Here is a 27,130-nt window from a genome sequence, read left to right as displayed (position 1 = left end):
TCCATGTTTACTGTTTGACACAAATTTCTGTAATGCTCTGCACAATGTGGAGCCGTACAAATAATTGAAATTAATGAAAAGGCTACGAAAGAAAAGAGAAAAAGGAGACAAATCCCATGGAATCCAAGGTGTTTTGATTGAAGTCTTTCTAAACCTTCTTCCCACTTTGTGTAATTGCGCGAGTTTAACTTAAATTCAATATTTTATTTTTGAGTTTAACTTTGGTTGAATATATAAAATAAAAAATTCAATAAAACTCATTTAAACATAACTTAATGACTACTAAATCAAATTTAAATCTTTTTTTAATCGAATTCAATTAACTTACAAGTGATTATCATGTTCACATTTCTCACCTACCTACTTAGCTTTGATTTTGTCTTTTAAAGTAACTTGGTGTCTATAATTATATATTACGACAATAGTTACTGTTCATTACTATTTTAGTATACCCTTATTATTAAATTTTTTTATATTAATGGGTATGTTAATTATATTTGCTATTAATTTTAATTTTGATTCAATTATACATATGTAAAAAATGCATACATATATTTTTTTACATTGGATTAATATAATTGCTTGTCTATGTAATATATCAAAGTAAAATGTAAGAGGTTGATTTAGCATATCCCAAAACATTTTGTTATAGCTTGGATGGTCATTCTTGACAAGTTGCGCTATCACCTGCGAAGCCTAGTAGAGACTCCTAAAATGATAAATTTTTAATTTACACATTTTATAATTTATAAAATTTTAAATTAATAATGATAAAATTATAATTTGTTCATCTAAAAAATTTATAAAAATTTAATTTAACTCTTTAAAAATTATAAAGATACATTACTATAAAATATATAATTTAATTCGAGTAAAATTTTTTTAGCTCGGCTACTATTGCCAACAAAAAAAAATTAATTTCGTTTTTGAACATGTGGAAAGATATTGGATTTATGTCAGCTCCATGGGAATGTGTATTTAATTGGTATTGAAGGAAAAATCATTACTTATACCATCATGAAGATTGCTTCCACTGCTCATATCTATTTTATTATTTTATTACACATATAATTGTTTTATTGTGAGTTGAATGATTTTGGTTTGTTTATTTAAGATATTTTATTTTTAAATATATTTTAATCATTTATTTTACATATACATGTATTTTAACTTAATATATTTAATACTGGTCACTATCTCATTTTAAGTTGCATCATAAATTACAACGTTATGAATATCGATCGTTAGGATAATTCATCTCAAAAGACAAATTACTACACTTAGAAAGAGCCCAATTACAAAGAGAATCGGCTAATTTGTTATAACCACGTTTCACCCATCTGACCTCGAAAGAAACAAAAGAATTAAGCATTTTGTGAGCTCCTTGATGCAGTGATCAAGGATCGTTATGTCCTCCTTGTGAAAACTAAAGCGGTTGACAATGCTAGCACAATCTGTTTCAAAAATGACATTATTGGCTTTAAGAAATTGAGAAAGCCGCCAAAAACCATCGATGAGGGCATCTAATTCCGCTTTAATAGTGATTTTTTATTCTCATTTTATCGATATATTTACATTTGAATTCAAATACATATTCTACAATTAACTTTAATCTCACTGTTACAATACTTAACCTCACTAAATTACTTGTTTAACATGATTATCGTGAATTTATAGAAAGAACAATCACGAAGCAAATGTAGATGTACTTATGTTTAAAGTGTTTATTAATGATTATTTTGAAAAATGAAAGTATAATAACTTTTTGGCATTCCAACTTTATAAAAGAATTATTTTAGCTTTCTATTTACTTTCATTTTCTTTTAGTCTTTGAACTTATATTTTTTTGTCAAACCATCCAAAATGGGTGAAAAAGTATTTAATTATTTTTATCTACTTAAAATAATTTTAAAAAATCTATGAAAAAACTTTGAAAATTTGTCAAATGACATTTAAAAGCCGTAAAATGAAGTTTATTTTATTAAAATAATTATAAAATTTATAATAAAAATCGAACTAAACTAAATTATAATGGATGGATAAAAAATATAATCGAATTAAACTAATATCACTTGATTTTATTGCACCAAACTAGACATAAAAGATTTTCTTAAAAATTTAACCTGCAATGAAATTGTTTTTCTCACTAGAGGTGTTATATAAGTACATATCATATGATAATTATAAATTTAATGATTTAATTGTTATAAAATTAAATATATTACAAATTAATATTTATATAATGATATATTAAATACATGTAAATTTATTATCATAAATATATTTTTAATTATTATTTGATATAAATAATTTTATTATATTTTATTATTTTATTTATATAAAATATAGTCCTTAAATGTTCAAGTCTAAACCCAACCCTTAAATAAAGGAATTAAATTTAAAGTTGAAAAAGAAAATTGTAGCGAATATATGGATGGTAGTAATGGGAGCATAAGCATGTAGAAGCAATGCTGGCATTTCATCTTATTAGCAGCTTTGGAATAGATTCTTAAGGATGAGTAACCATTAAGCCAAACATATCGTAAGGTGAAGCTTCAATTTGAATTTTTAACATCTAGCGATGAAAGGTAGAGATTGATTCTTCGCTTGTCAAATTTTTATACTAACAAATTAGGCATAATCACTTATTTAGCTCTCCAGCTTTACAATAAAAAATTATTTTAGCCCTTCATTTAAATTTTTGTCTCTTTTAGTCTTTAAACTTGTATTGTTTATTGAACCAACCCCAAAATGAATAAAAAAGTTAACATTTATTAACTTTGCTGATGTGGCTTCCACATGGAAGCCAATGTGTATGCCACGTTAGCAATTGATTATTTTTAAAAAAAAATTAAAATAGTTTTTAATAATTTTTATACTTTTTAAAACTTTTAATAAGTTGTATACTTTTTTTAAATTTTTATATTTATTAAAACATTAGTTAATTGCTAACGTGGCATCCATGTGTATGCCATGCAAGTTTAAGGACTAAATTGATTTTTTTCATAAAGTTAGAAGGTTAAATAAATCATTTGCCAAAATATAATAGAGAATTTAAAAAATGAAAATATTTATATTTTATTTTATATTTGTTTAAGTTCGCCTAGTCTAAAATATAAACTTAAAGTCTCTTCAAATTTGTAAACAGTTAACTCAAACTAATTTTAAATCCACTCATACTATTTAAAAAAATTTAAATGAATTTATATTATTTTTAACTCAATATTTAATAATTTTACATTTTTATTAAAATTTTATATATAGTCATCTTAAGATTATAATAGTATTACAATTTTTATTTTTATTTGTTACAAATTACATAACATATAAAATATTGCAAACTTAAAAATTAGGTCGGGCCAAACTTAGGCTTTGAATATTCAAATTCAAGCTTGACCCCTATTTTAAACGGGCCTATTTTTTGAATTTAATAGTTTTACCAAATACTCTAAAATTTCAAATGAGCCTCTGAGCTTGACAAAGAACATTAAGTCTCTTTCCCTTTTCTTTCCCTATTGTTTTGGATAAACAATACAGTAAGATCAGCTGATGAAGAATGCATACAGATCGACTCTTCAACAAAGAAAAAGAAAGAACAAATGTGCATAGAGAGAAGGATTTCATGGGAGCACAATGCCATGGACAGATCAGCTGATGAAGAATGCATGTCCTGCTTTTTGGCTCTTCCATTGAACTCATGCTGAAAAAGAAGCAGCTTAGTTACGAGATTTTATTAGATCATTTGAAATTATGAGATTATTATGATTTTAAAAATGTAAAGCAATTAAGTAATTACCACCTATTTGCCTGCATCTAAATTCTTAAAGTTGTCAAATGCATTTTGTTGACACCACTTTTTTTGATGAAACAGGATTAACTTGGTTTTGAAAATGAAAACGAAAATGGGAGTCGCCACCAATCTTTTTTGATGAGGTGTGATCGGATCACCTTAAAAAGTGGTTGTTTTTAATAAACGATTTAATTTTTATTAAAACAACGATTTTGGTCTACAAAATTCAAAAAAATGGGTTCGGGAGTCGATTACGCACGAGGAAGGATTAGCACCCTCGTAACGCCCAAAATTGGTACCTAGTTAATTATTTAATGTCTTTATGTCGAAAGCTGAAAGTTTGAAAAGATTTAAAATACGATCCTCGTTTATTAATGTTGATTTAAAAATGCTTTAATTAAATCAAAAATAGAAAATGCCTCCTTATCCCGAAGTAACAAGATGTCACACCCAGTAAGTTAGGACCCGACATCTCATATTTTGAGAGTGAATTTGCATTTCACTTTTTATTTAAACCTCATTTATTTTAATTTTAAAAGGATATTCAGTTACTTAGAATCAACGAGAAAAATCGAAGCCCAGTAAGTTAGGGCACAATTTTTCGAATTTTCTAAATATAGAATATTGCCTTTATTTTTTGAAATTTTATGTATTTAAAATTTGAAAAGATATTTTGCTATTTGGGTTTAACGAGAAAATCGAGACCCAGTAAGTTAGGGTACAATTTCTCAAAATTCCAAAATGCAAAATACTGACTTATTTTAAAAAAAATTCTTGAATAGTTGCGGGTACAACACTTAAAGACATACATTTATTTTGAATAGTCCACGATGCAATGACATGAAATGAGATATGGTAGCACACACGAGACAATAATACACGAATACAATATCATGCAAGTGGACGCCAACGACATGAAAACGAATAAACGAATTAACTTACACAAAGCGATAATCATACAAAGATTCATCATTCAAATTCAAACATCGATAAATAAAGACCAATAATTTAAACAATAATTTAAAAGGTATAAAGCAAATTAAAATTAAATAAAACGTAAAAGAAAATTTTAAAATGATAATGATGAAATTAAAATAGATAATGCAAACAAAGAAATTTAAGGTAAATAATATACAAAAAAATGATATATATATATATAAGATAAAATAAATAATGTATATATAAAAGTATAAGATAAGTAATGTGAAGGAAAAATCTTTGTAACGAAAAAAACAAATAAAACATTTTGATAAATAACTTGCGTTTAAAGATATATAAAACAATTTTAAATAATAAAATAATTTTAACTAAATAATACATAAAATGAACATCAAAATAAAGATAAAATGACAATTTAAAAGGAAATTGCAGAAAGCAGTTTATAATATTTGACATATAATACATCTTATCATAAAAAGATAAATAGTAATAATAAATAATTTATAAAAGCAAGTCAGTATCTTATATATATAAAAATTTGAAATGTAATATAGGAAAAGAAACTTAGGATAATATATATAAACCAAAACTGTTTAATATAAATAATACACAAAAATCTTAAAATAAATAATGATTGAACTGTTTAAATGAAACAATATATATATAAAAATCTAAACCGTTTAAAAAGTAAAACGCAATCAAAATAAACATGAAAACTAAAAAAACAAAAGCAAATTTTAAATAATAAAAAAAGAGTCAAAAGGTCAGGGACTAAAATAAGACATGCGCAAGGGCGTGAGGACTGAAGAAAGAAATATTCCCATTTCCATGCGCACTGTTTTGCACAGGACCAGATTGGAACAAGCGCCAAAATTCTGTGGCCGAAATTTAGTAAATAGAAAAGTGCATCGAATGTGCCCCAGAACTGGAAGGACTAATTGCGCAAAATACCCATTAGGGTAATAATTACCATAAAAGCAACAATTTTTACTCCTGCCGTTTCATTCTTTTGCAAAGAATACACAAAAAACAAAATAAAAATAAAAATAAAACAAAAGGGAGACTCCCTTTCTCTGCTAGGCCGACGGCCTCCCAAGACCTCCGTCGCGCCACCAACGTGGTCGGCGACCGGTGCCGGAAAGTGGTCCCGTTAGCCCCTGTTTCACGGTATCCTTGAAAGCCAAAGCTCTCTCAACCCACGGGAGTCGAAAACAAAGGAGGTTCACGACCGCTTGGACCCGATTCGGGCGACGGAGGAGAGATCCTCCGACGGCGCAACCACGGCCACCCGGTGGGTTCCCCTCCCCTTTATTTTTGCTTTTTGATTTTTAGTTATTTGAAATAGATTTGCAAAAGAAAAAAAATATAAAATAAAATAAGATAAAACAAATAAGTAAGAGAAAACAAAGAGGAAATTGCAAGGATTCAACCTTTGAAAACTCTGTTCTATTTTGATTTCTTGATGTGCCTTCGTAAAAAAAAAAATACAACGATTAGATCTTGGCTTTTATAGCCCTATTACAACTGTTCATTCTCATTTTTTGTTTTTTGCTCTTTATTTCTTTGTATTCTTCTGTTGCTTGCATTCATTCTTCTCTGCAGGTGTCAGACGAGGCCGACGGCTGTGGTCAGAAGCGTGCATGAGTGAGCCTGGCAGCATGCGGCGCTTGGAGGCTTGGGGGCAAGCAGCAGCTAGGGTTCTCTGTTGCTGAAATTTTTTAATTTCCTGGGCTAGGGTTTAGGTTTGTTGTGTCTAATGTAACTGGACTGATTATTTTTTGTTAATTTGGGCTGTTTCGGGTTCTATTGGGCCACGGGCAGAATTTGGGCTCTACACCTTTCAGAAAAATACACGCCAATCGAATATGTGGGCAGATAAACATGTGAGGGTAGAAAGTATGGTCTCTGCTTTTTGTATTGCATGCTATGCTCTGCAGAAGAATAGAGCCAAAAGCTAACAAAAATAAGGGTAAAAAGATCAAAAATTTCAAGATAAAACATAAAATTGTATATACATATGATTAAGATTTAAAATTGGAAAATGAACAAAGCAGAGCATGAAGTAGAAGCATATTGAAGGCTGGCATGCAAGCATTTTGGAAAATGTCCATTGGGTACCAATAAAGATTTTTTAGAATTAAAGTATTAGAAGCTATGAAATGATAGATATGAACCACCAAAATACATCACACTAAATCTAAATTATTCAATTTTATTTTATTGAATCAAATAGAAAATAAATGAATGGCATGAATTACCTGTCATTCCTTGTTGGTATTTGGTGTAAGCTGCATTTTCAAATGTGTATACACAATAGGATTTCATCAGATCATTGCGATGCTGAGATTAATATAATTTAAAAGCGTAAAGCAATTAGCTAGATTACCACTTTTTTTTTCTGCATTTGAATTCTTGAAATTGCCAAATTCGTTTCACTAAAAGTCTTCGATGCTTACTGCACAAAATAGCCAAATAAAATGACAAATGAAGAAATTGCACCAAAAGCTTGTTCTATTTTGGCAAAAGAGGCTGTAGTTGGAGAGTCAATATACCAACCTGCAGCGATATGAGCAATCTTATGCCAATCGGCACCAATCCCCTTCCGACATCTTTCCACCAACTGAGGAAATCGTTTCATAAAGAACTCTTCCAAACTGGTTCTCGTCCGGAAGCGATGTTAAATTAGGCAAATCACAGAGAATAAGCCTTGGCAGATTTGTTTGATGTTGAAGCCACTCCGGAAGATGGCGACACTTTGGAATCTTTGCCAGCGCCAGAGAGCGCAGGCTTGTATGATCTTGGAATATTTGGAAGTTAGGTGCAGATAACTCCAGCTCCTTGCAGTTACTTATTGAAAACGAGAGATGTTGGAACACAGGAAAGAGTGACCTCAATCCATGGCATTCATGAATTCCCAATGTTTTCAATCGAAAAAGATGTTGAAGCCCAAGGGAAGAGACACCAGCTTTGGAATATTACCAATCACCAACCAAGAGGTTCCCATTGCATGCCTTCTAAATCAACCTCCTTGCAATCTCCTATTGTCAATTTTTTGAGGCCGGTGAAAACAGATTAATGGAAACCATGTAGTTTTCAAAGGTTAATAAATAAGGACAATTAAGATTGGTGTTGACAATTTTTACTAATATATGACACATGTCAAACCATGATTAGTTAAATTTGAAAACATTTTAAATAAATTAATATATATAATATAAAAAATCTATAAAAATTTTCAAAATTCAATTATTGTAATATGAAACTTCCATATCTAAAAACCCTAAATTAAATTAAACTATTTCAATTGAATCGAACAAACAAATTGGACCAAAAATCAATTAATATGATTGGTTCGACCACCTATCTAGTTTTGAAAACCTTGACCAGAACCACATCAGCATGTGAATTTTATTTTCTTTAATGAAGTGATATTATTGTGTGTATAATATAATTATTTGATACATCAAATATAAAAATCCATTAATTTAATATCTTAAAAGTGTGCATTTTGTTTAATCTAATGTGTTAAAAAAGAAGAAGAAGAAGAAATAATCCTCTTAAATTTTATAATCTCTTCGTGTTTTTAATATGTTAGAATCAAGTTATCAATATGATGAGTACACAAGTATTTACAATTTAATCCATGTCAAATGAGAACCGAAATTTAAAACCAAATTGACACTACAAAAATAGAATGATTTTATTGATATAACATTAATACTTTCAAAACTTAATTAAAATATTTTAGAATTTATAAATTAATTTTAAAAATTAATTAATAAATTGAGAATATGGTTGGAAATGGTCCCACCATGTTTTACGTTTGAGGAACAAAGTGACGGCGTTTTGGTTGGAGAAGAAGGGAGTAACATCGTTAAATACATCGTTTTGTTTATCTTTGTTTTAAATTTGTTTTCTCATTTTCTATTTGACGCCGTTAATATTCTTTTTTGGGTAAACTATATTAAAAGTCATTCAACTATTTAAAAAGTTACGAAATGATCACCAAATTATTAGTAATTTCTTTTACCTAATTATGAAAAGTTACAAAATAATCAATAAACTATTATTTTTTTCCTTTTTTTTTCACCCAATTATCTTGGATTTTTTGGTGTTTTCTATTTTTTCATTAGCCAACTGATGATAAAAATGATAAAATTGAATCGTTGGGAGACTATTTTGTAACTTTTCATGATTGAGTGACCGAAAAAGAAAAAAAACTTAGTTGGATGACTACTAAAGTAGGGTACCCTTTTTTAGGTTAAAATATGCCATATGTCCTTGTACTCACCATAAATTTGAAATTTAGTCTCTATACTTGTATTTATAGGAATTTAATTTTTTTACTTTCAGAGTTCAAATTTCAGGTCCAATTGTTAATACTGTTAAATTTTTTTTTGTTGGATTTGTTAGTGTGACAGTTTGATTTAAAAAAATTTACTTACTTGGTAGCCATGTAACTAAGAATATGACATTTTAATGAACCCGAATTTAATAAAATAATTTTAATAAATGTTAACAGTTGGACTTGAATTTTAAAATTTAAAAATATAGGAACTAAATTCTAAACTTACAAAAATATATAGGACTTGGGGATTTTAATTTTGAAACGACCTAAAAAGTGCGGTATTGGAAAGTGAATTATCGTGTCTCTGTTTTGGTAAAATGGACTATTAAAATAATTATTAAAAATATGTATAGAATTAGTTATAAGACCAATTGGATTTTAGTTAAGTGAATTTAGTTGAATTAAAGTTAATTATGTATTAGGACTAAATTGAATTAAGTGTGAAAGTTAGAAAGGTGAAAGGACTAAACTAATAATTAAACAATAAAAGGTGACAAGTGTGGTAATTATAAATAAATGTGTAAAAGATAAATATATACAATTGTAATATTTATATTGTCTATTAAATAGATATTTATTAGATAAATAATTAAATTATAAGATATTTATGTGATTAATAAATTAATTTGTGACAAGTGTAGGGTATAGATTAAGTACAAGTGTAAAAAATATATGCATTAGTTATTAATTAGATATTTATTGTAATTATATTATTATTATAATATAAAGTAAAGAAATAAAAGAAACAAGGAAATAAAGAAAGAAAAGAACAGAGAAGTAGAACGAAACAGAGAAAGAAAAGAAAAAAGGAAAATTTGGTCAGTCAATTTAATCCCTTTTCTCTTAGTTTTGATGTTTTTGGAATCCTAGAACAAAGTATTATTGAATTTATGTCAAAATTTTGGAAGTTATTAGATTTCTAGACATTGATTATGTTGAATAAATGAATGAATTAGGGTTAAATTAATTTAATTTCAAGTTAGAAGTTAGTAAAGGATTTAATTGTAAAATAAAGCGTAAGTTTTGATTAGTAGGGACTAAATTGAAAGAATCCTGAAATTAGGGATTTATGGTGAAATTGAAGAGTTAAAATGAGTTTATAGTAAGAATTGAGAAAGAATATGGAGTTAGATTGGGAAAATAAAATTAGTATTGATAAGGGATTAAATTAGAATTTAGGTAAAGTTTAGGTATAAATAGAAATATTTTGATGAAATTGTGTATTAATGATTTTTAATTGTTTAATTACGTAGCTAATGTCGTGCAAGAGTCATTAACCAAGAAAGGAAAGGTGAAGGTGGACAAGGAGTGACTCGAGAGAAATTTCGGTTAGTATTACTATAATTCAAATTTAATTATTAATTGTTAAAATTTAAATTAATATACATGATAAGCAAACTGAGGTAAGTATCATGATTGAATTGAATTGAGGTAAGTATCACTTGATTTTATTGCACCAAACTGGACATAAAAGATTTTCTTAAAAATTTAACTTGCAATGAGATTGTTTTTCTCACTATAACCTTACAGAGGTGTTATATAAGTACATATCATATGATAATTATAAATTTAATTATTTAATTGTTATAAAAATTAAATATATTACAAATTAATATTTATATAATGATATATTGAATACATGTAAATTTATTATCATAAATATATTTTTAATTATTATTTAATATAAATAATTTTATTATATTTTATTATTTTCATTTATATAAAGTATAGAATTTTGAGTTTATAATAATTTCAAAGAAAAATATAATTTTCATAATCAAATTTTATATGAATTAAATCTAAATAAGTAGATATGTAATAATAAATAAAAAATTAATAAAAATATATTTATTAATAAATTTATTATTTACCATGTTTGCAAATTTAGTATATGTTATATTATTTAATGTTAAATATAAATAATTTAACATCTGTAATAATCAATTTAAGGTGAAAACACCTTTCTGGTCCCTTTCAATTTTGATCTCAAGCAAATTGGTCCTTCTAAAAATTTAGAGCAATTTTATCATTGTTAATTTGAAATATAGTAGCTAAGGATAATTAATCACAACGTTAATATTTTTGTCATCTGTACACATTTTTATTGGTATAATAATAACTTTAACCCTAAAAGTTTACACATTCATCAATTTAGTTCTAGTTTAACTAAATCAAATTGCAACATTTACACATTATGTATGAACTGAATTTGTTATTATACTAATCAAAATTATATACAAGTGACAAAAATATTAACATTATTGTTAATTGTCCTTAGTTCACTTTGAAATTGATAGGGATTAAATTACTCTATTTTTTAGAAGGGCCAATTTAAAAATATTGAATTAAAGAGGGATGGAAGAGGTGTTTTATCCATTTTAACCTCACCTCACTACTACAATTGTTATTGAATCCAAATATATATCCAAAACTGGTTATTATCACATCACTACGATATTCAATCTAACTATTCCAATAACTAATCTCACCACCAACGTTATTTTTAATTTTACTAGAATTGATCCAATTATACATCCAAAGAAAACCATAAACTTATCTAAATACAAATAAAACTATAAAAAAACTTATTTAGACATAAATTGAAAAATAAATTTTATTATTTCACACAGTAAAAATATAATTACTTGCTTGATTTAACCCATTCAATTTGGTCAGATTGAAGGTTATTCTTTGATAAGATATTATTATTATTATTATTATTTGCTTTGGGCAAACTTAATACAACTTGATTTACTCTTTATTAATTAAAAGCATTTTATTTATATTTAATTATAAAATGTGTAAATATAATTAAAATATTAATAATAGTATAGAGACTAAATTGACCATTTAATAATAGAGGACTAATTTGATGTAGTTCCTATAATAGAGGTACTTTCACCCTTATATATGTATTTGAATCATATTTTGGATGAAATTGAACAATTGAAAAGATAAGAGTTCAAAAGGTAAAAATAAATTGTAATTACATACAAAATACTTCCCTCCACATTTATCCGAACAAAAGATTCCCTCCCTTTTCCCTCGTTTTCTACTCTCTCTCTAACGTCTAAACTAAAACCCTCACTTTCTCTCTCTTCCTATTCCCCCAATTCCAATTATACCCCCACCTCCTTCCCCTAGAAATCATATACCTCCATGTCCGGCGGGGCTGGAGCCTCCGATGGTCCCACGCTGCCGTATCAACCTCCTACGGCTTCCACAGCACCAGCTTCGACGGTTCCTCCGGTTGTTCCGCCGATACGTCGTCACCTGGCCTTCGCTTCGACGAACCCGCCGTTTGTTCATCCCGATGATTATCACAGATTTTCACCTAGTAATAGTCGTGGAATCGTCGCCGATCAAGAAGTTGAAGCAATTGTTGTGAGATTTCCAGTGAGTTCAAAAATTCTCTTTTGAAAATGGTGGCTATCATGTAATTAGTAGTATATTATTTCAATTTTGATGAGAATTGTACTCTCACTTAACGCTTAATGTCGTTTGCTTAATTTTTTTGTGTGATCTTTTGATCTGTTCATAAATAGAACTTTTCATGGTGGGTAAGTTTCTTAGGGGATAAATTATCAGTAGCATTAGTTGTTTCTGCAGTGATATTGTGATGTCTGTATTTTAATACGTGATCTATTCCCGTTTTTTGATGATGTATTTGATGGTTAAAGTGCTCGTTTGCTGAACTAAGTTGAAATATAATGAATGCTTGCCTCATCCAATGTCCAAAACCTGATGACTTTAACATTTTGATGCCTTAATTTGAGAAAGCTAAGTTTTAGTACTATCAAATATAATTGCAATTGATAGTATGTTAGTTTTACGTAATATAAATGTTATAGTAAGAGAGGAAGGTTATGTTATGCTACTCCATTCTCGGTTTAAAGCCAAACATTTAATGCCGTGCTCTATATGAAGAAAGCTTGATGGGTGTTAGTTCTTTTGATGGATGTTTGAAAAATGATTCAGTTGATATACATATTTCCCCCTTATGTATAATATGTCTGATAGTTTGTCAGGCAAAATTATGTTCGTATATTATATTCCTTTTTCATTCTGTCTTCAAGTAGTGAAGCATTTCTGATGGTTCTTATGACTAACAGTAAGTTTTCTTATACAAGCTCTCCTACATATGCATCTGTTAAACTTATGCTCTTTTTTATTTTATTTTCTTCAATTCAATTGGTTGTTAATGTAGATATAACCATGCACAGATACTAAGGGACCTTGTAATTTTGCCTGCCCTTGGCACTACTTTGAATTATTGCTGATTTTTCTCAGCAATTAAAAAGGAAAAGCGCAGCAGACAAAAATGATGAGTCTAGCCAATGGACAAAGCAGTCCAGGAGTTACCAGCATATCCAACAGTCCCTTCCAGACACCTGTATCTGCTAAAGGAGGAAGGATAAATAATAGATCAAGGACCTCAAAAGCCAACAAATCAATCGGCACCAATGTCCTTCCATCAACTGAGGAACTCGTGCAAATTATGAAGTTCTCAAATGCCTTTCTCCATTGGGTTACTGCACAAATGCCTTTCCATCAACCTGATTACAACCAAATGCGTGGGATGTGAGCAATTTTATGCCAATCAGCGCCAATGTCCTTCCAACTGAGGAATTTGTCGTATATGTAAAGATTTCAAACTGGTCATCTCAGAAGCGATCTTAATTGGGCAAATCAGAGAGATAAAGAAATTGCAACCCGCTCCGGAAGATGCCGACACTTTGGAATTTTTGCCGGTGATAGAGAGCGTAGGTTACAATGCCATGAACAGATCACAACACTTTCTTTATAGTTTCAAAAATTACTCGAGGCAGAAGGCAATGGGAGCCAGAGCTCTCCATACTCCTCCCCCTTTCCAAATTTGGGAAATTCGAATTAAGCCTTCAATTTTTTTGAAAATTTTAATTAAACTCCTCAATTTTTTTAAAATCTTCACTAAGCCCTTTAATAGTCTTATTAGTTTTAATTAGACCCTTTTTTTTGAAATTCTCATTAGGTTCTTTAAAATTTTTGAAAAATTTAATTCCACATTTCGCTACCTTGTTGAAAATTACATTTTAATTACATTGTTGAAAATTACTTGTATTTTGATAACGAAAACAATGGGAAAAATAACAATTAGATGCTTGGAATATTGGCTTGTGCCATGATAGGCCTTTATAAGGTGTTATTCAACTTGTAATTTGATGTGTGCCAACATAAGCATCAACAGACAAGTCATGTATATACAGCCAGGACATCGACATCTTTTGGAAGCATCATAATTGAACAATGTGAAATACCGTCTAAAACAATTATTGTCTCATAATCAATTGTGCATCCCTGCATTTGAATACTGTTTGGAACATTTAAAATGTGTTTTTTCCTGAGTTGGTACATATTATGCAACAAGGAAAATAAAGAACACAATTAAGATGTTTACGCAGTTCGGAACTTGTCCTACGTCTACGGGGCTTTGCCCAAAGATAAATCCACTATGAACTTCATAGTACAAAGAAATGATTTAAGCTTAACCCCTCAAACACTTGATGCAATCTCACTTTTGTACAATTAAGTAAATTCTCTCCCAACTCATTTTAGCTATGCAAGTGAAAATTCACATTCAACGCTCAGATGGTTTTCCTACTATGAATCAAGCTCTTAATAAGCTCCATGTAAGGTGAAATAATAAATTTTCAAATGCAGTATGTCTGGCAATTGTCATGCTTGAACAACGACTCTTCCAAAAGCATCAATGAACCTGAAAATTATAAATGCCAACATAGAATATGTTACAAATCCCATTATTATCAGCCTTATATTTGCACATATGTGTGTTTAGTATAATGCTGTTGATATATAAGTAATGAAACATTTTATCAACTTCAATCTCACCACCAAATATTCTGAAATAAAGATATGATAAGTAAGTGCTTAAATGAAGAAAGCAGAGCATATAGTACAACCAATTTGAAGGCTTCATAGGCCTCTCTCTCCACATCAATGATTTTTTAGAATTAAATTATTAGAAGCAATTGTCAAGTTATTCTTATGATTTAAAAGTAAAAAGCAAATAGATAAATTAGCACCTCTTTTTATGCATATAAAATGATTGAAGTTCACTAATGCCTTTCTCCAATGCCTTTCTGCACAAATCAGCAAAAATATTATGAAAGATGATAAGTAAAAAGTAGGATGAAAACAAAGGGATTTTAACAAGGAAATTAACAGTATCCAACTTCAACGAAAAATGGCATCAGACCCCTGACTTGGAGATTCAATATACCACTCTTATTTTTCTTCAAAAAAAATAAGGTCATCAAAATAAATAACTAACAAAGACAGACCAACCTCTTACTACCAAATGTGGGGGATGTGAGCAATCTTATGCCAATCAGCACCAATGTCCTTCCGACATCTTTCCTCCAACTGAGGAATTCCATTTATGTATAAAATTTGCAATTTGGTTAGGCAACGCATCTCGTCCGGAAGAGATGTTAAATTGGGCAAATTAACGAGATAAAGCCCTTGCAGATTTGTTAGATGTTGAAGCCACTTCGGAAGATGCCGACACTTTGGAATATGTTCCAGCCGTAGAGAGCGTAGGCTTGTATGATCTTGGAATATTTGGATGCCAGCTCCAGATAACTCCAGCTTCTTGCAGTCCTTTACTTCGAACTCTTCAAGGAAAGTGAGATGTTGGAACACAGGAAGCAGTGACCTCAATCCATTGCAGTTATGAATTTTTAATGTTTGCAATTGAACAAGATGTTGAAGCCAAATGGAGAGAGACACCAGCTTTGGAATATTATCAATCTCCAAATGAGAGAGATTCTTAAGGGGTTCCCATTGCATGCCCTCTAAATCAACCTCCTTGCAATCTCCTATTGTTAATCTATTGAGGCTGGTGAGATGTTGCAGGCACTCATCTAGCGTGTGAGTGTACAACCCCTCAATGTTGTGTACATCGAAAGATTTCAATTTGGAGAGTGGAAGAGAAGAGGTTGAAGTTGATGGGGCCTTAGCATTGATGTTCATCTTGATAGTCTGCTTTAACGGCCTTGAACTGGTATTCCTCAACTCTAGCTTATCATCGAGTGATGGATACAGTGGCATCAAAGTCAAAGGGCAATTTTGAATTGTTAAAGAGGAAAGACAAGGAAATGCCATGGTTGATGTTCCCATAACTGTTGTGTCGTCCTCGTTGGAATCATCATCGATTGGTTTTGTCGTCCTCCACCAACTCTTCATATTCGGACAGTCCCAGAGCGAAAGATGCTTAAGTGCTGGGAAGAATGATTGTGGTTCTCCTTGACTTCCTTTTAGACTATTATCATCCATGTACCTCAGCATAGTACAAAACCTAATATCCAGCCGTTCAAGACAGGGCAATTGAGCAAAGGACGGTAAATATTTGAAATTATCACCACTTAATAAAATTTTGACAAGATTTCTGAGCAAAGGAAGCCAACTTGGAAACTCAGCATCACCCCTCCATCCTTGAATACAGAGCTCCTTGAGATTAGAATGGGGCTGGAGGTTTTCAAGTGACTTCTCATCATCATCATAATCATCATCATCATAATCATCATCAGAATCAAATTTCCATTCTAAAAGCAACGATCTCAAATGTTGCTTCTCTTTCAAATTAGCAGCCTTAAACTTCTCTTTTGCATTTTTTACGAATCCCAAATTTGTTATTTGTAGATGTCCCCTTAAGTTGTTAAGCAGTCTCAATTCACTTAGATCTGCACCGCCATGGGACCCATCTTTATCCACTACAAACATGCTTAACTTCTCAAGTGAAGTCAGCTTCCCTATTCCACGTGGCATATGAGTTAAATCCCAACAATCTTTACACCCAAGATGGGTAAGATTCACCAATTTTTCAATCTTCTTTGGCAATTCTTTAAGCCTATAACATCTGTCAAGTTTCAGCGCTAGCAAATTCTGAATCTTGCAAATACTCTTTGGGAGAATCTTAATATTGTCATTCCAAGAAAGGTCAAGGTACCTCAAATGTTTCAACTTGTAAATGGAGGGTGAAATCATCTGAATATCTAACAAATTAGTCAATTTCAATACACGCAAGCATCTACAATTTGCAATTATCAAATCCCAAGTTTCATAGCTGAAATCATCACTCAATTCTCTATCTATGTTGTCATGAAAATGTAACAAGGTTCGCAACTTCTTTCCCTTAAACAAAGGAATTAATGAAGGTTTAATTGATATGTGGCGACATTTTTCACCAACATCACTTGCAATTTTATTTGAATCTACAATACTACTCTCCATCCCTGCTACTGATTCAGCTACATCATGCATTAAATCATGCATTTTTACATGTCATTTCTTCCATCAAGTCTCCTTCTACCTCTTGAAAGAAACTTCTTTCAACTAAATCTTTAAAATACCCAAATCCGATCTCCTCGAGAGATTGACCTTGATTCAATTGCTTTATGAAACCCTGTGCAATCCAAAATTGAACAAGCTCTTCTACTTCAATTCTGTAATCTTTTGGATACAATCGGCAATAAGCAAAGCAATGCTTCAAATGAGACGGGAGATGATCATAACTCAATTTCAGGATAGGTAGAAGTTCTCCTTCAATTTGTGAAATTTTAGCAAGTTCATTTTCTTTGAAAGAATGCCACTCATTTGCAGTTTTCTTCAAAGATAATGTACCAGCTATCGTCCTTATGGCTAAGGGAACCCCACCACACCTTTCCGAAATCTGTCTCCCTACTTCCACAAAGGCTGAATTTGTTGAGTCTGCATATCCTTGCTCAAATGCTATATTTTTGAACAAAGACCAAGCATCATCATCAGACAAGCCTTTCAATTTCAAAACATGAGATGGACATTTATTAGTTATCTCCGCTACCCTTAGAGATCGAGTCGTTACTATTATCCTACTCCCTTTAGCCCCACCCATCAATAACTTCTTTAGCCTAGACCACTTTTCTGGGTCGTCATCCCAAATGTCATCCAAAACAAGCAAATATTTTTTCCCATCAATTTTATCTCGAAGTTGTTTTTGCAATTGATCCATTTCAAGATTTTGATCAGGTGCTTGATTAGTCACAGATTTGATAATGTTCGCTACAATAACTTTCACATCAAAATCATCTGAAACAGACGCAAACATCATTAAGGCAAAATGATTTTTGACCATTTCATGGTTATAGACAAGTTGGGCCAAAGCAGTCTTTCCCTAACCCTCCAAACCCCACAATTGGAATGATATAAACATTCTCTTCACTTTGAAACTCCAACACGAGTTTTAGAAGAGCTGCTTTATCATCATCCCTCCCTATTATGTCATCTTCACGCTCAAAAGAGTGCGTTTGCTGCCTCCTTTTAGTCATGAAAGAGGTTTCCGCGGGGCGATCACGCGGAATGAAGTGAAAAGTGTTGGTCCCACTTTCAATTGAAGCTAATCTCGCCTTAATGGCCTTCATTTTCCGACCCATTTTGAGACCATAAGGAAATTGGTTTGAGCTTGAGAAGAAAAGGCGTACCTCTGTCGTCAGCTTGTTCCCACCCGATACATCTTTCCGCAAAGCTTCAGTAGAGAAATCATCGAGCAAGTCGTCGGCATCATAAAGCACATCTTTCAGCTCTTCAAGCCAAACTTTGACGAGATTGTCGGTCACCGATTTCTCTTCAGCGTCAAGAAGCACAGCTTTGATTTGACAGACAGTGCGTTTGAGGTCGTGGATGTCATGTTCTAGATTCCACCACAGCCCAACTTGAGAGAGAGCACGAGAGCTCAACTTAATAATGAGCTCTGCGGCAATGTCGAAAGCAATTGCTTCGGCCATTGCTGGTTCAAACTGAAATCAAGGCAAGAAGTGTTTGATTAGTGAAAGAGGAGGACTAAAATGAGAATGATTCCAACAAGATGAAACACAGATGTGGATCCATCCACCCAGCAAGTAGTATAATAAAATAAAAAGTAATGTTGATTGGTGGGAAATGGTCCCTCCATGTTAAAGTCATGTTGATTGGTGGGAAATTGTCAAACTTCTCAATGAAGACAAAGTTGGGATGATGACACGTGGGGTGCTGTGCACAATGTGGAGCCGTACAAATAATTGAAATTAATGAAAAAGCTATGAAAGAAAAGTGAAAAAGGAGACAAATCCCATGGCATCCAAGGTGTTTCCTTCTTCCCATTTACTTTGTGTAATTGAGCTAATTCCAATCCGAATTAAATCAATAATTTAATGATTATTAATTTAAATTTAAATTTTTTCAAATCGAATTCAATTAACTTACGAATGATTATCATGTCATTTTTCTCACTCACATACTCAGCTTTTATTTCGTCTTTTAAGGTAACTTGGTGTTTATAATTATATATTACGACAACAGTTACGGTCTATTACTACTTTAGTATACTCTTATTATTAATGTTTTTTTATATTAATGGGTATGTTAATTATATTTGCTATTAATTTTTTTATATAATATTAAGAGTAGGGATGGAGGTAACATTATTTGAATCCGTGTCAAATAGGTATTGACAAAATTTTAACTACTGCTTCCTTGCAAGTCAAGACATATTTGTTATTAATAGTAGTATCATTTTATTTTTCTTTTAAATATACATATATTTATTAAGAAATGATCGCAGCTTTTGATTTGTTTATTATTAGGGAAAAATTTAAATTTATACATAAATTTTAGTTCAATGAGTAATTTGATACATGAATTTTGATGTGATATAATTTTTACATGAAACTTATACTGTGAGTCATATATATACACATTAAATTTTAATTACGATTCAACTGTACACATGTAAAAAATGCATACATATATATATTTTTACATTGGATTAATATAATTGTTTGTCTATACAATATATCAAAGTAAAATGTAAGAGGTTGATCGGCATATCCCAAAACATTTTGTTATAGCTTCCGATCCTCATATCTATTTAATTATTTTAATACACATAAATTTGTTTATTGTGAGTTGGATGATTTTGGTTTGTTTATTTAAGATATTTTATTTTTAAATATATTCTTAATTATTTATTTTACATATACATGCATTTTAACTTAATATATTTAATAGTGATTTTTTTTATAAAAAAAAAGACCCAAAGGTCACTACCTCATTTTAAGTTGCATCATAAATTACAATGTTATGGATATCGCTAGGATAATCCATCCCAAAAGACAAATTATAACACATAGATAGATCCCAATTGCAAAGAGAATCGACTAATTTGTTACAACCACGTTTCACCCATTTGACCTCGGTAGAAACAAAAGAATCAAGCATCTTGTGAGCTCTTTGATGCAGTGATCAAAGATTATAATGTCCTCATTGTGAAAACTAAAGCAGTTGACAAAGCTAGCACAATATGTTTCAAAAATGACATCATCGGCTTTAAGAAATTGAGCAAGCCAAAAACCATCGATGAGGGCATCTAATTCTGCTTTAATAGTGATTTTTTATTCTCATTTTATCAGTATATTTACATTTGAATTCAAATACATATTCTACAATTAACTTTAATCTCACTATTACAATAATTAACCTCACTAAATTACTTGTTTAACATGATTATGGTGAATTTATAGAAAGAACAAGTCTGAAACAAATGCAGATGCACTTATGTTTAAAGTGTTATTAATGGAAATTTTATTATTTTGAAAAATAAAAGTATAACAACTTTTTGGCATTCCAACTTTATAAAAGAATTATTTTACCTCTCTATTTATTTTCCTTTTCTTTTAGTCTTTGAACTTATATTTTTTGTTAAACCATCCAAAATAGATTACTACGTGTATGTCACGTTAGCAATTAATTATTTTAAAAATATACATTTAAAAATATTTTCTTATAATTTTTTAATTTTTAAAATATTTTTGAATTTTTAAAATTTTAAAAAATAATTAATTGCTTATGTGGCATATACGTAGCAATCTGCGTGTATGTTACATCAGCAAAATCAACAGGCATTAAATTTTCACTCATTCTAGGGTGATTTGACAAAAATTCCAAATTTAAGAACTAAAAAAATAAAAAATTAAATAGAGAGTTGAAATAACTTTTTCTATAAAGTTGGAGACTACAAGAATCATTATGGCAAAAAATAGTTGTTTTTCTTCTTTCTTTTTTTTTTTTTGGTAATTTTTAGTGCTAAAATTCAAGATGGTGTGGAATAGTTTCTAATCTTATTATTGTTATATATGTTTTCGATCTCATTAGAGCTAATCTCACTGTCTATATAAAGAGAGCCTAAATATAATTTGTTCAACTTCTATTAAACATGTTAGCGCTCCTTTGTATGATCATTTACCTCTTGTGAGTAGGGCCGAGTAAAAAAAAACAAAACAAAATAATTGAAAATCAATCCAAATCAAGGTGTTTAGACGGTTTATTGATACAAATTAAAAATTTACAATTATCCGAAATCAAACCAAATTCATTATTATCACATTACTATGGCATTCAGTCTCATTATTACAACAACTAATCTCACCACCAACGTTACTTTTAATTTCACTAGAATTCATCCAATTATACATCCAAAGAAAACCATAAACTTATCTAAATACAAATAAAACTATAAAAACTTATTTAGACATAAACTTTATTATTTGACACAATAAAATATAATTACTTGCTTGATTTATACATTTGTCCAATAGTAATGTAACCCATTCAATTTGGTCAGATTGAAGGTTATTCTTTGATAAATTATTATTATTATTATTATTTGCTTTGGGCAAACTTAATACAACTTGATTTACTCTTTATTAATTAAAAGCATTTTATTTATATTTAATTATAAAATGTGTAAATATAATTAAAATATTAATAATAGTATAGAGACTAAATTGACCATTTAATAATAGAGGGACTAATTTGATGTAGTTCCTATAATAGAGGTACTTTCACCCTTATATATGTATTTGAATCATATTTTGGATGAAATTGAACAATTGAAAAAGATAAGAGTTCAAAAGGTAAAAATAAATTGTAATTACATACAAAATACTTCCCTCCACATTTATCCGAACAAAAGATTCCCTCCCTTTTCCCTCGTTTTCTACTCTCTCTCTAACGTCTAAACTAAAACCCTCACTTTCTCTCTCTTCCTATTCCCCCAATTCCAATTATACCCCCACCTCCTTCCCCTAGAAATCATATACCTCCATGTCCGGCGGGGCTGGAGCCTCCGATGGTCCCACGCTGCCGTATCAACCTTCTCCCACGGCTTCAACAGCACCAGCTTCGACGGTTCCTTCGGTTGTTCCGCCGATACGTCGTCACCTGGCCTTCGCTTCGACGAAGCCGCCGTTTGTTCATCCCGATGATTATCACAGATTTTCATCTAGTAATAGTCGTGGAATCGTCGCCGATCAAGAAGTTGAAGCAATTGTTGTGAGATTTCCAGTGAGTTCAAAAATTCTCTTTTGAAAATGGTGGCTATCATGTAATTAGTAGTATATTATTTCAATTTTGATGAGAATTGTACTCTTACTTAACGCTTAATGTCGTTTGCTTAATTTTTTGTGTGATCTTTTGATCTGTTCATAAATAGAGCTTTTCATGGTGGGTAAGTTTCTTAGGGGATAAATTATCAGTAGCATTATTCGTTTCTGCAGTGATATTGTGATGTCTGTATTTTAATATGTGATCTATTTCCGTTTTTGATGATGTATTTGATGATTAAAGTGCTCGTTTGCTGAACTAAGTTGAAATTTAATGAATGCTGGCCTCATCCAATGTCCAAAACCTGATGACTTGAATATTTTGATGCCTTAATTTGAGAAAGCTAAGTTTTAGTACTATCAAATATAATTGCAATTGATAGTATGTTAGTTTTATGTAATATAAATGTTATAGTAAGAGAGGAAGGTTATGTTATGCTACTCCATTCTAGGTTTAAAGCCAAACATTTAATGCCATGCTCTATATGAAGAAAGCTTGATGGGTGTTAGTTCTTTTGATGTTTTGTCTTTGTGGATGTTTGAAAAATGATTCAGTTGATATCCATATTTCCCCCTTATTTATAATATGTCTGATAGTTTGTCAGGCAAAATTATGTTCGTATATTATATCCTTTTTCTTATTGTCTTCAAGTTGTGAAGCATTTCTGATGGTTCTTATGACTAACAGTAAGTTTTCTTATACAAGCTCTCCTACATATGCATCTGTTAAACTTATGCTCTTTTTTATTTTATTTTCTTCAATTCAATTGGTTGTTAATGTAGATATAACCATGCACAAATACTAAGGGACCTTGTAATTTTTGCCTGCCATTGGCACTACTTTGAAATATATTGGCACTACTTTGAAATATTGCTGATTTTTCTCAGCAATTAAAAAGGAAAAGCGCAGCAGACAAAAATGAAGTTGAGTCTAGCCAATGGACAAGCAGTCCAGGAGTTACCAGCATATCCAACAGTCCCTTCCAGACACCCGTATCTGCTAAAGGAGGAAGGATAGATAATAGATCAAAAACCTCAAAAGCCAACAAATCAATGCCTCAAACACCTGTGTCAAATGCTGGTGCGAGACTATTTCCTACTGGTTTTGTCCATAGAATATGATTCACTCCACAGCTCTATCATCAATACTTCATTGCTCGAATTAAGAGGGATGGATTTTGTAGAAGAGGAATCACTGACATTAAATATGATAATTGGCAGGTTGTCCATCTCCTCTTACACCTGCTGGCAGCTGCCGGTATGATAGTTCTCTAGGTAATCTTTAGTACCCATTCTTTTTCCTTTTAACATGGTCTGTTTTAGCTCCTTAACCTTCTATGGATGGTGAGAACGACAATAATGCAGTCACCATTTTTAGGTCTGTTGACGAAGAAGTTTGTCAATCTTATGAAGCATGCTGAAGATGGTATCCTTGACCTAAATAAGGCTGCAGAAACATTGGAGGTAATGACATACTAGTGAGCTTATGTATCATTGGGTGTTTGTTGAGTATTTTTTCATGTTACTTAAAGGGTTCTTTTGTCCTTTATTTTTCCCTGTAAATGTTGTAACAGGTGCAGAAGAGGAGGATATATGATATAACAAATGTCTTGGAGGGCATTGGTCTTATCGAAAAGAAGTTCAAAAACAGAATACAGTGGAAGTAATTATTGATGATGTTAATCATTTTTCAAGAATTTGATGTCTTAATTGGTTTGTCATTCTGGTTAACCTTTGAAAAATGTGGGACTTATTTGAGGATTAATCAAATTTACTAGGGGTGTTGGTGCTTCAAAGCCAGGAGAAACAGATGGCGATGTCTCTGTAATACAGGTACGTGAAAGTAATGTCAATTTTCTTTTCTTTGACATCCAGCCAACAAATTTTCTTGTTATGGTTCATTAGAATGTTTTCTGTTTCTTTATTTTTGGTAATGACTTTCAAGAGAATTTCAATCCCTGCCGATTGATTGATTTGTGCTGTTTATTTCTCATACCTATGAGCTTAATTTCTATTCTTTAATGCAGGAGGAAATTGAGAACCTTTCCATGGAAGAGAGGAGATTAGATGATCAAATAAGGTTGTGCATGGCTTATTCTCTTGTTAAAGTAGCAACTGTTACTATCTTGAACCTGTTTAGGAATGCTGATGCTTCTAAAATATTTCAGAGAAATGCAGGAAAGGTTGAGGGATTTGAGTGAGAATGAGAACAATCAGAAGTAAGATTTTGTTGTCTGCCTTGTACTGTAATCCAATTAATTGAAGTTTAACTGCTAATTGTTTGCAAAAAAATTATACATTTACATATCTTCACACTGTTTCAGGTTGCTTTTTGTGACTGAAGAGGACATCAAGGGTATACCTTGTTTTCAGGTTCGTTTATTTCATGCCTCTAATGCAATGATATTCTGCATTTGATACTAATCTTCAAGTCACCTTGGTTTTGGCAGAATGAAACCCTGATAGCAATTAAAGCTCCACATGGAACAACTCTCGAAGTACCTGATCCTGATGAAGTAAGATGGCATAGAGAAATTTAATGAGTTATTACCATTTTCCACTTTCATGATTTAAACGCATTGTGGGATTGCTCCTATATATTACAGGATGTTGATTATCGACAAAGGAGATACAGGATAATCCTTAGAAGCACAATGGGTCCGATTGATGTTTACCTAGTCAGGTGTTATTCCCTTCTTTACATATTTTAAACCATTTATCCATACATGTTCTTTTGAAATAAGTCTAATTGATCAGAACAAGATAGGTTGTTTTAATGTCTTTCTTTTCTATTGTTGCTTCCTCAGCCAATTTGAGGAAAAGTTTGAAGAGATGAATGGCGTTGAACCACCTCTGAGAGTCCCACTTGCTTCAAGTTCTGGCTCTAATGAAAACCAAGTTGAGTTGGTCAATACAGTGAGCATCCAAAAGGAGATTGAACTACAGGCTCAGCAAACTCATCAAATCTGCTCTGATATAAATGCTACACAAGAGTCTGTTGGGGGAATGATGAGAATTGTTCCATCGGATATTGACGTAAGTGCCATTTTTCTTGACCAGTTATTACACTAGCCAAGCTTTACAAACATCAAATAAATGGACAGTGGTTCATGTCAAAGATAATTTATGAATTTAGGTAATCTGGAATAATTCATTAGAAGCCTCGGTTACCCCTCTTTAGGAGGGTAAGGTCCAAGATTCAAACACCTTTCTCCCCCTAGGACTTCATCATGTACCAAAATTGATAATTTTGACTAATAACTTTTCTTGCCCTTGTTTTCAGAATGATGCGGATTATTGGCTTCTATCAGATGCCGATGTTAGCATTACAGATATGTGGAAGACAGATTGTATCCTTCTATAAAGTTTAGCTAATCTATCTGCTTAACCCCCCATAGGCAGGAAAATGCACACACAAACTTATTTATACTTTCAGAGGTACAACAGGTGAATGTGTGATCCTTAACTCCTAGAATGACAGGTGTTGAATGGAGCGGAGTAGATATGCTTCATTCAGACTTCGGAATGGCTGAGGTCGGTACCCCAAGGCCAGAAAGTCCACCTTCTAGAATGACCGAAGTGCCATCTTCTGATTTTAAATCAACTCGATAGGTAAGATTATTTTCCTGACGAAATTCTGCAGAACAAATGCCAGCTAGGGGTTATTCCAATTTACTCCAGGGTTGAGCTATTTTTCCTATCCCATGGTTTTAACTATAGAAATAAAAAGTGTCGGCATCAGAATTCTGGTCCATCTAATCTGGTTATATATGCACATTAACAACATCCTTTTCTTGATCTGAGTTGCTTAATTTGTCATTAGTTTTTTACATATCAAAATCGAAAAAGCAGCCTTACTAAATGTAGATGTGTAGAATTGGTGCATCGAGATGATAATCATTGGATCAATCTTGTTGTTTGTACGAATTCGATCCATTGTATATTTGAGGTTGTGACCTTGGCATCTATAAATAATCACATGATTATAGGAATCCAATTATTTTTCTACTTCTATTGCTTCCTTCAAGTTTTTTCACTTTGTGGTTGAATTTAATCTCTAACATATTTATAGTAGAAATTTTCAAGTTTTGGTTTTGCTAATGTTAGTGGAATTCGGTTTAATCATTGGTTAGCTGAGCTTGAGCTATTGAGTAAGCCGAATTTGAATACTTTAATGTTCAACTTAGAGTGGTTTGTAAGTCTACATTAAGGGTTTTTTTTGAACTAGTATTGAAAATACCACTTGAAATCCGAACTTGAACAGAAATAGGTTTTTAGGTTTAGTCAAGGTTGTTTGAACCGACTAGTTTGGGAATCGGTATGGATCGATTGTACAGGACAAAAACTAGTTGAACTTGGTGGTTGAATCAGATTTTTATTTTTATTTATTTTTATGAATTTCTTAATAATTTGTTTAACTGGAATGGTTGGACTGATAAATCAGTGCCTTGATCAGTTCGATCATCGGTCTAGTTTCGAAAACCTTGGATTTAGTTTAAGAATCATGTTCATCTTTTGCTAGGTAAGCAAATCAGTTGATTTTTATGTCGAATCAAGTTTCAAAATATTTTTTGAAAGTAAACTTGAATGAGTTCGAAT

The 27,130-nt window shown here is 31.0% G+C and overlaps 2 protein-coding genes and 1 long non-coding RNA gene across 5 annotated transcripts in view; 2 read left to right on the top strand and 1 right to left on the bottom strand.

Moving 5' to 3' along the window:
* LOC105761713 (putative disease resistance protein RGA3) overlaps nucleotides 1–17,411 on the bottom strand; it is a 31,800-nt gene extending 14,389 nt beyond the window's left edge. The window contains exons 1-3 of one of the 2 annotated variants that reach the window (XM_052623993.1): nucleotides 15,423–17,411; nucleotides 15,161–15,217; nucleotides 14,372–14,832 (exon numbers count right to left, since the gene is read on the bottom strand). In XM_052623993.1, coding sequence (XP_052479953.1) covers nucleotides 15,429–17,411 — 1,983 coding nt within the window. In that variant the 3' untranslated portion in view covers nucleotides 14,372–14,832; nucleotides 15,161–15,217; nucleotides 15,423–15,428. Of the gene's footprint in view, nucleotides 1–14,371; nucleotides 14,833–15,160; nucleotides 15,218–15,422 lie in introns of those variants that run through there. The other variant, XM_052623994.1, reaches the window with a different exon arrangement.
* Nucleotides 5,751–6,609, top strand: LOC128034891 (uncharacterized). The gene is made up of 2 exons (XR_008191043.1): nucleotides 5,751–6,020; nucleotides 6,332–6,609. It is a non-coding gene; the product is annotated as an uncharacterized LOC128034891 (long non-coding RNA).
* On the top strand, nucleotides 12,107–26,539 carry LOC105761700 (transcription factor E2FA). Of its 2 annotated transcripts, none has more exons than XM_052623995.1 (14): nucleotides 12,107–12,473; nucleotides 23,420–23,612; nucleotides 23,753–23,806; nucleotides 23,910–23,995; nucleotides 24,106–24,194; nucleotides 24,310–24,364; nucleotides 24,559–24,611; nucleotides 24,700–24,750; nucleotides 24,856–24,904; nucleotides 24,982–25,047; nucleotides 25,138–25,214; nucleotides 25,339–25,567; nucleotides 25,815–25,881; nucleotides 26,013–26,539. In XM_052623995.1, exons 1-14 carry the CDS (start codon nucleotides 12,237–12,239, stop codon nucleotides 26,141–26,143), a joined length of 1,437 nt encoding a protein of 478 aa, XP_052479955.1. In that variant the 5' UTR covers nucleotides 12,107–12,236; the 3' UTR covers nucleotides 26,144–26,539. The 2 variants fall into 2 exon arrangements, with proteins under 2 accessions (XP_052479955.1, XP_012435055.1); XM_012579601.2 differs by lacking the exon at nucleotides 12,107–12,473 and adding an exon at nucleotides 22,104–22,493.
* Nucleotides 26,540–27,130: the final 591 nt, after the last annotated feature.

The sequence above is a fragment of the Gossypium raimondii genome, chromosome 11 (genome assembly GCF_025698545.1).
Source record: "Gossypium raimondii isolate GPD5lz chromosome 11, ASM2569854v1, whole genome shotgun sequence".
NCBI classification, from domain to species: domain Eukaryota; kingdom Viridiplantae; phylum Streptophyta; class Magnoliopsida; order Malvales; family Malvaceae; genus Gossypium; species Gossypium raimondii.
The sequence above is the reverse complement of the archived record's forward strand: the minus strand, read 5'-3'. Positions and strand labels throughout refer to the sequence as shown.

Coding starts and splice junctions, on each gene's coding strand:
- LOC105761700 (XM_012579601.2), top strand. CDS start 22,254: ATGTCCGGCGGGGCTGGAGCCTCCGATGGTCCCACGCTGCCGTATCAA. Junction 23,613..23,752: donor AACACCTGTGTCAAATGCTG/GTGCGAGACTAT, acceptor GATAATTGGCAG/GTTGTCCATCTCCTCTTACA. Junction 25,048..25,137: donor AAGTACCTGATCCTGATGAA/GTAAGATGGCAT, acceptor TATATATTACAG/GATGTTGATTATCGACAAAG.